General features: G+C 38.0%; 1 protein-coding gene across 21 annotated transcripts in view; it reads left to right on the top strand.

Moving 5' to 3' along the window:
- CACNA1D (calcium voltage-gated channel subunit alpha1 D) overlaps positions 1 to 14,235 on the top strand; it is a 168,374-nt gene that overhangs the window by 87,956 nt on the left and 66,183 nt on the right. For 11 of the 21 annotated variants that reach the window (XM_015640926.1, XM_015640930.1, XM_015640935.1 and 8 more), the window contains exons 9-14: positions 1,363 to 1,532; positions 9,949 to 10,036; positions 10,722 to 10,748; positions 12,288 to 12,448; positions 13,028 to 13,253; positions 13,398 to 13,605. In XM_015640926.1, coding sequence (XP_015496412.1) covers positions 1,363 to 1,532; positions 9,949 to 10,036; positions 10,722 to 10,748; positions 12,288 to 12,448; positions 13,028 to 13,253; positions 13,398 to 13,605 — 880 coding nt within the window. Of the gene's footprint in view, positions 1 to 1,362; positions 1,533 to 4,461; positions 4,540 to 9,948; positions 10,037 to 10,721; positions 10,749 to 12,287; positions 12,449 to 13,027; positions 13,254 to 13,397; positions 13,606 to 14,235 lie in introns of all 21 variants that reach the window. The other 10 variants (XM_015640922.1, XM_015640921.1, XM_015640929.1 and 7 more) reach the window with 1 other exon arrangement.

Raw genomic sequence — 14,235 nt, forward strand, 5'->3', positions numbered from 1 at the left:
GAAATTTTCCAATAAATAAAGGAGTTGCAAAATCATAGGAAATGAAATTGTTCTAGCCATTTTTTTAAGTTTAACTTAAGCCCTATCGTAAGATTTAAGTAAGTAGCAGTAGGACAAGGGGTAAACAGATTAAAACTGAATGAAGGTAGTTCAGTATTAGGAAGAAATTTTTCCCTGTGAGGGTGGTGAGGCCCTGGCACAGGTTTCCCAGAGAAACTGTGGCTGCCACATCCCTGGAAGTGTCCAAGGCCAGGCTGGACAGGGCTTGGGGTGACCTGGGAAAAGGGGAAGATGTCTCTGCCCATGGCAGGAACAAGGAATGGGATGAGCTTTGAGGTCCCTCTGAACCCAATCCCTTCAATGATTAAAGTGTTAGTGAGAACAAGCTTCACTTTAAATACTGAATTGTATGTACTTAGAGTACAGTCCAAAAGATCCTTGTCTGCCCCTAACACTACATAATGACACTCAGATAAATTGGAATGTGTTGATCCATGTAGCAAAGGGGGTTACTCTTTTGGAGCTCTGGATCACACCAAAAATCCTAATAATGGTGAGATGTGGGGGGAGAATATACTTGTTAATTGTCTTGAGTCATATGTCATTCAGGGACTCTTAGATTTACAGGGAAATTCAAGTTGAAAAAGACAGTATGAAGCCATTTTATCCAATCTCCTTGTCAAAGAGCATGGTTTTATTATTTTTATTATCATTCCATGATAATTCAGGGATTGATCCTAATCATGAACTATACTGGATAGATAGTCCAATACATTGTCTTGAGATTGGGGTAATAAGGATTAGTAGAGGATTAAGTTTCTGTTTCTGTGAGAACAGGACTCCTAGGTTGTGTTGCAGGGAGCAAATTTCCAACAGCACAGGAGTCTGTGTGTGATATAGTTAAGGGAGAACCCAATAGTGGAGTTCTGCAATACTGAAAGAGGCTGGGAGAGGAAGGATTTTAGAATTAGTTATTACAATTTTATTTTCACTGAAACATAATACTTAAATGTGAAATTGCTTCATTATTGCAAGTTAATTTATATTTGTAGGTAAAAGCAATTTTAAAATCGGTAAGATTTAAGAAGAGCAGTGATTAAATGAGAATGGACTTTTCCCTTATGGGAAGTGTCAAAAATACTGCTTAATTTTAATTGAATCATAAAAGTTCTGAAAGTTGAGATGTGGTAGGGATTTGCCATGACTTCTTTGCACCTCTACCTTGTTTTCAAAGCAGTGCTCAAATCTTCGGTGTATTTTCTATGTCACATTGTTAATCTGCACAAAGTGCCAAGACTTTGATCAAAATACCAGGGAGTTTGTCAATCCGTGTTTTTTTTCTGCTTTATCTGCATTTGATAGAGAATTTTCCAAAGAAAGGGAAAAAGCCAAGGCCCGAGGTGACTTTCAGAAGCTACGTGAAAAACAACAGCTCGAAGAAGATCTGAAGGGATATTTGGACTGGATTACCCAGGCAGAAGACATTGACCCCGAGAATGATGAAGAGGCTGATGAAGAAGGCAAGAGGAACAGTACGTATTCTTTCTGCTCTGCTTCTGTGGGGATGGTTTGACTCCTCCTGGGGGTGTTTCACTGCAGGGAGCACAGCCTGTCCAGTGCTTTCCCTTTCCCAGTTACCAGAAGTGTTGGTTAGCAGAACAATTGTCTGTTAATATGGAGATGCAGTGTTGTGGAAGATAATTTGGAATCTTACAACAAAATTCTGTTTGGGGTGTCCATGTATAAACCACTGTCTGCACTCAGTCACTACTGAGGTTTACAAACTTTGCTTTATTTGTGTCCTGGAAAGAATTAGTGCAGAGAAACTATGTGCCACTAAGTGTCATTGTAAATCCTTAGAATGTGTTTTCCTGTGGGAGCATGCAAGGGAAATAATAAAGAGCCTAAAAATATGGCCAAAGCTACGGTCAAGAAATAACCTTGTGCTAATACTGAGGATTTTTTGTTGTTGTTGAAGTAGGAAAATGACATTCTGTGTCTTTCTTTTTGATATTCAGAATACAATAGAAAATATTTTTACTATTTGTCTTAACTGGGTGTACAATAAATGAAATCTTGTGGGATTTTCATTTGACACTAAGAAATATAATTTATGATGTATTTATTTGACAGTAGGCTATTATAAACAGGTAATTTATCTTGTAGTGACCCTCTTGTGCTTCTAACCTGAGTCTTAAGGTATAAGAACAAGTTAATTTTGTGATCCTATAAAAACTAGAAGTTATAATTGATTTCTGTATATCTGAAAATTCTAGTAACAGCAGATTTTAATGTCATAATTTAGCAGAGGCTATTTTAGCCTCTTTATCATGTTTGCAGAGTAGCAGTTAAAATTTTCATGAGAAGTTTTAGAGCAGTACATAAATGAGAACACAGACTCAGGATGTGGTTACTGATTTAACACTAAATCCAAATTTCAGTATATATTGTAATGCTACATAGTACCTTGTTATTAATGTTATACCCTGGAAAGTCAGGGATACCAGATTAGCTAGAGTATTTTTAAAGGGAAATGGTTTGTCAAAGACAACTCTTTGTTGTCTTTGTATTTCCTGTGCTGAAATGATACATTATTACCATTGCTTTTCTTCTAGTGTTGCTAATTTACTGTGAACTCTTCTTTTAAGTCACAGTAGTTTTCAGGCGCAGTAAGTGACAAAAATGATGTCATTTCATATTGAGGTATCTGTTTCTAAACTTATCTCTGTATTGCAGAGGTAGTAGTGGTTTTTCAAAATCTTTGAGTTTCAGAATTTTATTAGTCCTTTAGCCCACAGTAAAAGCAGAGTATGGGAGTGTGGAACCATGTTACTGGCTGGAAGGACATGGATTTTATGAGACTGGAAGGCAACTTGTGGGTTGGTGTTGATTCCAGCATCACTGGAGAGGAATAATTTATGTCTATTGGAAAACGTGTTGCACAAATAGAATTTTTATCTAGAACAGTGCAAAAAAGCCGGAGTTCACTATACTTAGTTATTGCTACTAATGTGTGGAAGGAGTACATAAACTGTGGGTTTGAGTACCAATAGAAAATCCTAAGCCTGAATGTAAAAGATGGCACATTTAATGGAGTAAATAGACGTTGTACAAGGCTGATGTGTAGAACTGTCGGTGAGTTTGCACAGAGTGCTGGATGACTGGGCTGTCAGCTATGATGCCAAAGGGCTGCGTTTACAGGTGAAATCCTGGGAACCTTTTCTTGTCCTGTTCAAATTGGATGTTTGTTAATAGGCTGCAAAAAACCCCATTTGCTCTGCCATTCCTTAAACAGCTTTGAGGTCATACAGATAAAAAAATACTTTGCATAGCTACTGAGTTTGAAAGAACTCGTAAGTCTAAACTGTTAACTTAGTCATAATTTTAGGCTAAGTTAAAGGTTGTAGAAGACTTGCAAGGGGAAAACAGAAGGAAAGTAATTAAAAGAGTTTTAAGAGAAATGCCAAGAATTTAATTTCTGGCAGACATATATGCTTTTGTGTGGAAATTTCCAGTGAACAGGCAATCTCCTAGCACTCCTGGATTTATGCACATGTCCTAAAATATGTGGCTTGGTATTTCATTCTTAATATCGTCTACAACAGCCTGTAAACAAGGAAGGGTTGCTGAGTTGCTCTACTTCCTTGCATTTCAGATATTATTAGGAAATAAATTTAGTTGAAATATATTGGTGAAGTTTTCTCTTGAGCCATTTTAGAAACATGAAGTAGAGCTGGGTCCCAAGATAGAATAATAATTTTCAGGCTTCTCAGCAACTGTGTCCCTACTTTGAATATCTGAACCTCTGGGTGATCCAGATTACTGCTGGTTTATGGCGATGGAAGATCACCATGGTGCTCTTCAATGATGTAGAAGATGTTTATGAATGGTTTATTATGAAAGATGAAGATGTTTAGGATACAGAAGGTCTCTGTGGCAAGCAAAGATAGAGATTTCAAAGATGGTCAAGTCAGTGATTAATAGTTTCGCACGTAATTATTTAAAATTACAGTTGAGGTTCCCACAATGCACCCCCAGCATTTGAAAATTTCTATTCAGAGAAGTCATTAAGTTATTTATTTATGAATCCTGTGCATTTGTACATCTCTGTTGCTGATAACAGGCAGGTATTCAATGCTGTTGAATAACAGAATACCTTTTAATCGTTAGAATTGTAAATGTGCCTTTAGTGAAAGTTGGAAGTCTTTATTATGAACCAATAGCTGATTATCCTGAAGTCAATGTAAAAACTTCCGTTGCCTTCAAAGCACTGCGAATTTAGCTCAAAATGCGAGGATCCGAGAGAGGTGAGGGGTTCAGCTGTGATCAGTCGTGCTGCCGGTGATTCCGTTTGTTTTGCCTAACCTTGCCTGTGTTGTGTGTACGGACACGTTTTTGTTTTTTGCGTTGCGACTGCTGCCACCTCCCGCGTCACTGCTGGGATTACATGTGCTTCCCCAGGGCTTACACTGGCTGACTTAATGGAAGACAAGAAGAAAAGCAGACTTAGCTGCTTTGGCCGTTCTTCCAATAAACATGGTAAAACGTGTTTGGATTTGCAGTTGAATTTTCTTTTGTGCCAATACTGCATTGGATGTGGTAGCTTTCAGGGGCACAGATTGTTTGCATTTCTATAACTGGGGCATAACCCTCTGTAGCATGGAACCCCTCGTGCATGCAGACCTTCCTCCTGCTGGTTGAAGTGCATGTTTGAAATAGAGGTGCTGCTCTACCTCCCTAAAGCAGAGTGTTTGATCCCTTCAGATTTCCACTGAAGTGTCTTTGTCTCTGGCTGTTCTTGAAGGATAGGTTTTCTTTTTCAAAAGTCAGGTAAACCAGATCAAAAATGTATTTTAAGTGTTAAGAAAGTAATAAAAGTATTTTATGAGTTTTATAATGCATCATAGTGTAAGCTTAGAACAGTGTGATAATAATATTTACTATTTACTTTTGATACTTATGATGTAGAATCTAACAAAACAAAACAAGCTTTTACTGTATATCTCCTTTTGCTCTTGATGGTTTTATTTCTGTAATTTGTTTTATTCGCTAGTCTCCACCCACAATGGAGTTGAATAGAAGGTTTAGAGTATGGCAGTTATTTTCAAATCTGCCTGTTTTAATACTGCCAAATGTCCTGTTTGGACATGAGCACAGTTGCAGAAATTAGGAGATCTAGTTTTAATCCTATCTGCAACTGAGTTATTTGACCAAGTGGCTTTCCTGCTGTCCTAACAATCACTGTTGTGGCCCAGACTGAGGTTGAAAACTCATCCAGTTACTTTAGAGAATGCAGAACTCTGTCAGAAATTGCTGCTACCCCGTGGACTCATTTTGTACAAACACTGATTCTGCTTGAAATTCTTTGTGCAACTGTTACATATATTGTCTGATAGCTCACTCAGCTCTATGTGAATAGAAATAGTTTTTCTATAAAAATGGTGAGAAGACAGTTACAATTTTACTTTGAACTATGTATTAGAACCCAGCCCTTAAACGAGGCTGTTCAGGTTCTGATGTCTGCCAGGAGGCAGCCCAGCCCTGGCTGAAAACCTGCTGTCACCTGCTGGCAGTGGCTGCTGTGTCATGACTGGTGCCTGACCTTGCAAGTCAAAGGCATCCCAAACATGGGCACTGACTTGGATTCTTCTGCCTTGCAGGGCAGGTGCACCTTTTGTGAGCAGGGTTTTCCCAAAGTACAACTTAATGGCTGAAGTTTATTTCTTCCTGAGTTCATGGGGTGATTATGCTGATCTGAGGAGTTGAAGCTTAGACTGTCTCTAGATTAGAAACACCACACTAAATATTTTTCTTTGTATTTCCTCTTCTTGTATTTCCATTAAAAACAACGTGTGTAGAATATACAACATTCCCAAGGTGCACAGTGTCATCCTTCAGGCTACAAGTGGTTGGTTCAGTGATGTTACTGTAACAAAACCCGATTAATTTGCACTCCTACTGCTATGCAGCCAACCTTATATTGCTTTTTCATGGGCTGCCTATAAAAAGAGAGAGCCCATAAGAATGATCTACAACATTAAATCTGCACTATGAAAAATGATGTCTTGCTACACTAGCATGGAGAACGTCTTAAACGTTTCTCCTTAAACTGAATTTACCCCGAGAAGCTTCACAGTCAGAAGAGATAGTGCCACTTCTTTCTGAAGTGTTTTCTGGGCAGAAGACTTAGGAAAATTTGAGATGAATTTGTAATGAAAATGTTGCCACTTTGGGGATTTTTTTTTTTCACTCTGTTCAACTGTTTGACTACCTCAAAAATTTGGTAAAAAGGATTCAGAAAATTAATGTATTTTGAGAATTCACGTAATTTGAGAAAGAATTAGCACAATTTTTGAGTTCAGGCAATTGGTTGGCTGCTACTAGCAAACAGAAGATGACATTTTTTGTAAGACTGGTCTATAATTTTACCACTTTAAAATAATGCCAAGATTCTCTGCAGAAGCAAATACTGATGAGCTGTGCAGATCACTCCACTTCTACAGCACTTTTCCTTCAGCACATGTAACCACAAGGCTGCCCAACAAGCACCAGTGTGAAAATGACAACAGCCTATGGATTGAAAATGCACAGTTGAAGTTGAAATAATTTACATTAGAGAGGAAAACATTTCTAACAATAACACTTGACACCACAATTCAGTAATTCAGGTTGCAATTTGGCCTGCTCCTGGATTCTACAGTGACACTGAATGGGTGTGTTGCAGGATTATGGAATCTATTTCTCCTGACTCTACCTGTTGAGGGCACATCACTGCTGATAGACAGTGGCTTGCTCTTCGCTGTGCATTAATTATGTTACATCCTGGAGTGGAGATTGCAATCCCTGCTCCAAAGTCTGAAAACTCCATAGAGTACCTTGTGAATACCATGGATTGTTTTTCTCATGTTACATTCTTATCCACAGAAGCAAAATGTAGTAGTTGATGTATTTCACCTGTTTTCTATCCACTCAGGAAAGTATTAAGGTGCATGCTGTATGGGTTGCTTATATTGTCTAATGCAAGCATTCTTTTGTTTGAAACCAGTTAGCTGAATTGAAGAGATTATTAGATCTAGAAATCTAGATAATCTTTCAGAAGAATGCCAAAATAAGGGCAAAAGGTCAATAAAGAAAAGAGAAAATTTGGAATCTTCCTTTAAATACTGGGGTGCCAGTTTTACAAGATCTCAGAGCTGACCCTGCTGAGGTCAGTCTCTCAAAAGTCTCTCAAAATTGTGTGCTGTGTTTGCCTCATGGGCACCACCTGCCCCTATGGAGCTGTGGCCATGGAATGGAGTCGTTTGAGACCTGGCAGGTTGCTTGCATTAGCAGAGTGGATGTGGACATGCAGTGCTGCTGTTTTCTCCTGGCTAAAGACCTGATGACTTGCTGGCATTGCTGGAGCTGGACTTCCACATGGTGCCTTTCTCAATACTTCTGTCAAGTTTCAATTTTGACATATAAATTACAATATAATGACATCTGAGTTTCTAATGTGAATTTGTTGGGTTTTTTCCCCTCTTCTGTTTGTAATACAGCACCTGCAAGTCACTGATAGAGATGGAGCAACATCCCTGTGGTGTGTGAAACACAGTAACATTCTGATGTATTTAATAATTAGCAGAACTGACATTTACTTCAATAGGGACAAAGATATTTTTACTTTGATTTTCTTCACAAATCCTGTTCAAAAGGGGCTAGTATTTCTTACTGTGGGCAAACACATAAAGTCAGGGTAGACTTGAGTTAAAATTACAGTACTTCACTTTTACATGCATTTGCATTACTTACATTGAATGTAGTTTTTTTGTCACTCAGGAATGACACTTTAGGAAGAACCAAATTCTAGGTAATTTTATTTTTTTCAGGGGATGGAAGAATTGATAAATTTGAAATACAAGTGTGGGACACATTGTACATATGCAATAATGATGGAAGTAGGCCTAGCTATGCTTTCCTGGCAGCTCTTACTTGTGTGTGAAACAAGACTTCTGCACTCTTATTTTGTAGTTGCCCATCACAAGTGCTGAAATGTTCATCATTAGGTGACTATAATGTGTTTTCTAACAGCAGTCAAGTCACCTGGCACAAGGCAACCAGTTCAGTTCTTTACCAGACAGGGAAAACCCTTATTTACATTTCAAAAGACACTGGCTTTTTGAAATAAACATTCTTAGTTCCAGAGCCCTGAGACTACATTTGAAATAATTTTGTGATTTTTTTTTCTTTAACCCTTTGAAATTTTAATAGTTGAATTTGAACATCAATGATTTTTTTCTTTACTTTTGAGTGAAATTCTTTTTGAACTCTGACTGTAAGCTGTGAAGTTCTTACACGACTGGAAAAATCGGTTGTTTTAAAACTAATTTGTGAAGGGAAGCATGATATTAGAACTGAGACACTTGCAGGTGCTAACCAGAGAGTTTTAATATATAAAGTCATTACAGTAATATTTTAAAAGAATCACCAGAACAGAAGAACCTTGTGAAAGAAGGTTTTGCTGTGCTTACTGCCTGAAGTGCTTTGTTTATTCAAACACCTGCATGGACATTTTGGATCTTTCTTTGTTATGCCACTCTGTTTAGCATTTCATATGACAGTGACTTGCCTTTGGGGACAGATTCTCAGCTGTTGCAAACAGTAGCTGAGCACCTGGCCTGCACAGACCTGCCAGTCTCCAGCTTGGATGGGACTGATGGGCACAGAAACCAAACCAGCACTTCCCACTCCCCTCTATCTTCATGTCAGTGTTCAGGCAATACAGAGGCTGTGCAGAGAGACTGTTCCAAGAGTTATCACTTTGTTCCTGATTTGTTCAGAAATCAGAAAATTCAGGGTCTGATTCTTAAATTTCATATCATCCTTTAGGCTGCCAAAATAGTGAGATTTCCCTATCAGAAGCTGGCAGTACAGCCCTTCTGCCCTTGGTGCTCTCAGTCCACAGACATTGCCTTAAACCCTTCCCAACAAACCAAACCAAACCAAATAATCCAAACAAGAAAACCATCAAAACATGGAGGGTATGCACCAGAATGCCTTTAGAATGATCTGTTTTTCTTTTTCTCTTGCGGTTTTACAGTAATTTCAGTGCATCTTGCACCTGCCTTATGTTTCCTAATTTAAATGGTATTTCTAATGTATAGACCAGCAACATTAATTCACCCTTTTCTTGTTCCTGAGGTTTTCCTTTCATGCTTGCTTTGCAGACATGGTAGCAGTGCTCTCCCCTAGGAAGTACTGAGAACTTTGGCTGTTCATAATTTCCTAACACTTTTTGACATAAAGTGTCCTCCCTCTATATTTCAGTTGATTTGAAGACAAATGGTGATGACCCAGCTGTAAATGAGTTTTGTCTAAAAAACCATCAGCTACAATTGCTAACCACTCAGTAATGACCTGCTATATGTCTAATAATTCACTCTGTGGCAAATGTAATCGTCCCCTTTTCATTAGCTGTAATTCTCATCATGCTTTGAAGGACCATTCTCCCATTCCCCGTGCTCCTGCCTGCTGCTCACACAGTATTTGCAGGCACATTTACTTTCTGGCATCTTGCCTCGATAATTCATAATGTCAGTAAAAGCAAAGAGTGGTCAGTGTGACCACGGTGTGATTGTTCCTGCTTTCAGAAGTTAGATGATTTTTCTTGGAATCAGCGAGCTTGTTTACAGCACTTCAGTTGAAAAGCACCTCCAAAGTGTTAACAGAACACTTCTCAAAGTGGAAAGTTACAGAATCTAGCTCAGGTTAATTTCTTTGCTGGGCTAGCATACTCTGTACAAACCTCCTCTTCTTTTTATTCTGATGAAGTGTCTGACTTCATCTACGACTCCTCAGATCCTCCAAGCTCTCAGCAGAGCTGGAGACATGTTTGCCACAGGCCAGGAGATGCCAGCTGTGCAGTGCCTGGCTTGGTGCTGGCTCTGAGGCAGTTTTGTGTCCCCACAGCGAGCATGCCCACCAGCGAGACCGAGTCCGTCAACACGGAGAACGTCAGCGGGGAAGGGGAGAGCCCGGCGTGCTGTGGGAGTTTGTGGTGAGTGCACGGATGGGTGCCAGGCTCCCACCTCATCGTCTCAGCATTTCAAAGGATCCTTCTTTTGTTCAGCCAAAAGTGCCTTGAAATAGCCAGGCTTTGTATGGCACTTGCAGAAGTTTGATATTAGACAAATTAGTAGAGTATTAAAGAGCTCCTAAAATTCTCAGGTTAAGAAGATAGGAAACAACTCAACTCAACTTGCAGTGGAATTGTGATTTCCTGAAAGCTTTTATAAAGTTTGATTTTTGTCCAAAATTTTAAGAAAAGAATAGAAGCTTCTAATGACATGTAAAACTAAATGTTTTCCGTTATATTGTGCATTACCTAGAAAATATGTATTTTTTAGACAATAACTGAATGTATGTAAGTATTTCTATAACCCATGGTGTTCCATATTTATTTGCTCAGGTTTTCATGACTTCCAGGCAGCTTCTACATGCTTATTCGAGGTTTATTTACTGAGTTTTAGAGAAGATTTCCTTTCTTTCACTAAGAAAATATATAGGGCTTTAGAAACGGTATTTCAGAAAATAAATAACAGACAAAAGAATTTCAGCATTCATGATGCATTTTTTTAAAAGTTTGTTTTATGTATATGTAATGCCAATGCAAAATTCTAAAGAAAATGAATTTGTTAATTACTTTTCCTCCATTCTTAAAATGCGTTTTCCTTTTCTTCTAGTCAAACCATCTCAAAATCCAAGTTCAGGTCAGTATTTTCCACTTATAATCACATTCTAAGGTAAATGCAAAATCTTGGTCCAATTCTCACTCTTTTGGGCTGCTCCTTGCTTCTGGAATGTTAGTTACCCTGCAATGTCAGTACACTGTGTTTGAGCACAAAGTAAGCCAGGCCATAACTTATTAAGGATATTGTTTTGACCGTAATGTCAAAATGCCTTTGGATCAAAATAGAAAATGCTTTTCATTGCAAGCTCACCTGCCTGCTGCACTACAAGTCAAAATAGAAGTTAATCTTTGGGAGCATGCCTTACTTGTATCAATCCAATGGAGAAATTTACTGCTGTTCTCCTTTTTGAGATTTTGTTTTATTTCTCTTTATGTGTGCCTATGTTTTTCATACCTGTTCATATATTATTTATACTTATTCATAACACCAGTTAGCTGTTCTTTATTGTCACTGGTTCCACACATCCTTTTGGGGAAAAGGAAAAAACAGCCCCATTGGCTTCAGAAAGCTTGGAGTTACACAGTTTGAGCCTGCTTGTGAGCCTTATAAGTAGAGATATCCCACCATTATTATTCTTGTCTCTTGGACTTCAATGACAGGATGTTCTGTAAATGTAACAAAAAGTCAGTTTAACCTACCCAGGGAGTGAGGCATCCTGCTGATGGCCATGGACACAGCCCTTATAGCAGAGGATTGGCAAGATAAGAATGTTCTTGAATACCACATTGATTTAGGTCAGGACGGGATATTTTTCCTTTATATGGTTAGAATACTGCAAAGGCTTGAAACATCTTTGTACTGATATCTGAAACCTGTATTAATGTCCATTACTACAAGTACAAATTTAAGGTGCATAAAGAAAACTTAGTTAATGCTTGACCAGAGCTCCCAGAAGTGAAGCAGAGGAGTCTAGTTTCATGAGCCCAAAGATATATCCTCACTTGTGAATCCAACTCATATCTAGGTACAGCCTCAACTTGTCACTCTTATTTATTCCACAGACATTTGCCCACTGACACAATTTCACAGCACATCAGTAGAAATCTCTAGGAATTAGTGAAGAAGATTTCTGATGTTATAGGGTAGATTTCTAAGAGATGACCTCAGCATTCCTAGTCTCTTCAATACTGCCAGAATTCTCTTTGTAGTTTAACACAAAACCTACATTTTTAGACTGAGTTTAATTTGAATTCTGAGTTGACTCATTGACTTTTCTTTATTGCTATTAAGTGTATGGGGCCTTGGAAAGATAGATGTATTTTGTTACCCACTGAAATATTAAATGCAGTTTAATCTAATTATGTCCCAGGCAATTGGAGTCTCCAAATCGTGTGGTTGACATTTAGAAATCTATAAGGAAGTATAAAGAAAGGAATAAGACATTAGCAGTCCCTAATCTGCAACTGGTAATGATTTACACGACTTTTGAAGTATTATACACAATTTATGAAAATACACCTGCTCACACATACACAATTTCACTTGTTTTCTACACAGAGGAAACTCTCCTTAATTATTTCCATATAATAATAAATTCATTTTTATTTGAACTTTCAGTCGGCGCTGGCGTCGCTGGAACCGCTTTAACAGAAGAAAATGTAGGGCTGCAGTAAAATCTGTCACATTTTATTGGCTTGTTATTGTCTTGGTCTTTTTGAACACGTTAACTATCTCATCAGAGCATTACAATCAACCTGACTGGCTGACCCAGATCCAAGGTACAGTCAAATATTATTTGTCCTGGTCTTGACTATGGATAGTTGCGTTCCATCAGTGGCAACTTTTGTACTTTGCCATTTTGTTGTTTGCTGTCTGAAGGATATTCAGCCCAGCCAGAGGGAGATAAAAGAAATGACTGAGTGTGGTCTTTGATTTCCATAGCTGTAACACAGCTTAGTAACACAGCAGCACAGACCTGACAATGCTAAATTGTAAATACCTGTACTTTTATCATGAAACTGTGCTTGAAAGATAAGGAGGAAATGGGAACTGGCACAGCAGAACTTGCTGTGGGCTGGTTGCTTCAGTTACAGTGTGGACTCAAGCTGTGAGCTCAGGAACCGTGAACTGCACAACAGATTGGGAAGATGAATAGTTTATAGCTGGCAGGAATCTTTACATCCTTGTGTAACTTTTGCCACTTAAGCATTAAATACAGTCCAATATAAAAAAAGCAGTACTTCCTTTTTAAGCAAAAAGCTGCAAACTCATATAGAAAGTATCGTACTAATGTGTTAAAATAAAATTGAATCTATGTGGCAATTCAGAACCTTTTTTTCTTTAATATTTTGTTCCAGATATCGCAAATAAAGTTCTTCTGGCTTTATTCACCTGTGAAATGTTAGTAAAGATGTACAGCTTGGGCCTACAGGCCTATTTTGTTTCTCTCTTTAACCGCTTTGATTGCTTCGTTGTTTGTGGTGGCATTGTTGAAACCATTTTGGTGGAGTTGGAAATTATGTCACCCCTTGGGATTTCAGTGTTTCGCTGTGTTCGTCTCCTGCGTATATTTAAAGTAACAAGGTAAGATTATCTAATACTGCTAATTCTAAGGATAGCTGAAGAGTGATCAGCAATTGTTTTGTAATACTTCATCATGCACTGCTCTTTTACTATTTTGTTTGGGGTTTTTTTGGTGTGTGTTAACACACGCATTTTAATTTATAGGCACTGGGCATCCCTGAGCAACTTGGTAGCATCCTTGTTAAACTCAATGAAGTCCATTGCTTCACTGTTGCTTCTGCTTTTCCTCTTCATCATAATCTTCTCGTTGCTTGGAATGCAGCTGTTTGGAGGCAAATTTAATTTTGATGAAACTCAAACAAAACGGAGCACCTTCGATAATTTTCCACAAGCCCTTTTAACTGTATTCCAGGTAACTTTCTTTCATGCCGTACGAGACATTGTACCTCTGATCAACAAAACTGTTTAAGTGATCATGTTGCCTGAAAAGAAAACCATGAATACTATTAATTCAGTTTACTTTAAGTAGCATTCTGCTCATTAAATTCAGTACTCTGGTAACTTTGCACCATTTGTACCATTTGTTTCATATCTTTGATCTATCTATGCAACATAGCTGTCATGTTACTTCATAGAGTTAAATCTTCTTCATCCATCAAACACATGACTAGAAAAAGAGGTGGAGTGTTATATTTATTTTGATCAAATTCTTTTCTTTAACTTCATTAGCTGTGTAACATTCCAGCTGTTCTCAAGCAAGAAAAAATAATAAGCCTTTAAAGAGTACATATTTACATAGGGGTCGTATCACTATAACATAAAAATAAACATTAATTTCTTTAGACCAGATTTTATTAAAATCTTAAGGCGAAGTTGTCTGCTACTTGTGAAATGGTAGGGACATACTTAGAATTTACTTTTCACTTACTTGTGATGCTTTTTTAAAATTTATTTTTCCTAGTTTGGATACTGGATTAGGCTATTTGGTTTTGTCTTGCTCACCATTTTCACACTTGGCTGTGTACATTGCCACAATATTTGG

The sequence above is a fragment of the Parus major genome, chromosome 12 (genome assembly GCF_001522545.3).
Source record: "Parus major isolate Abel chromosome 12, Parus_major1.1, whole genome shotgun sequence".
NCBI lineage: Eukaryota > Metazoa > Chordata > Aves > Passeriformes > Paridae > Parus > Parus major.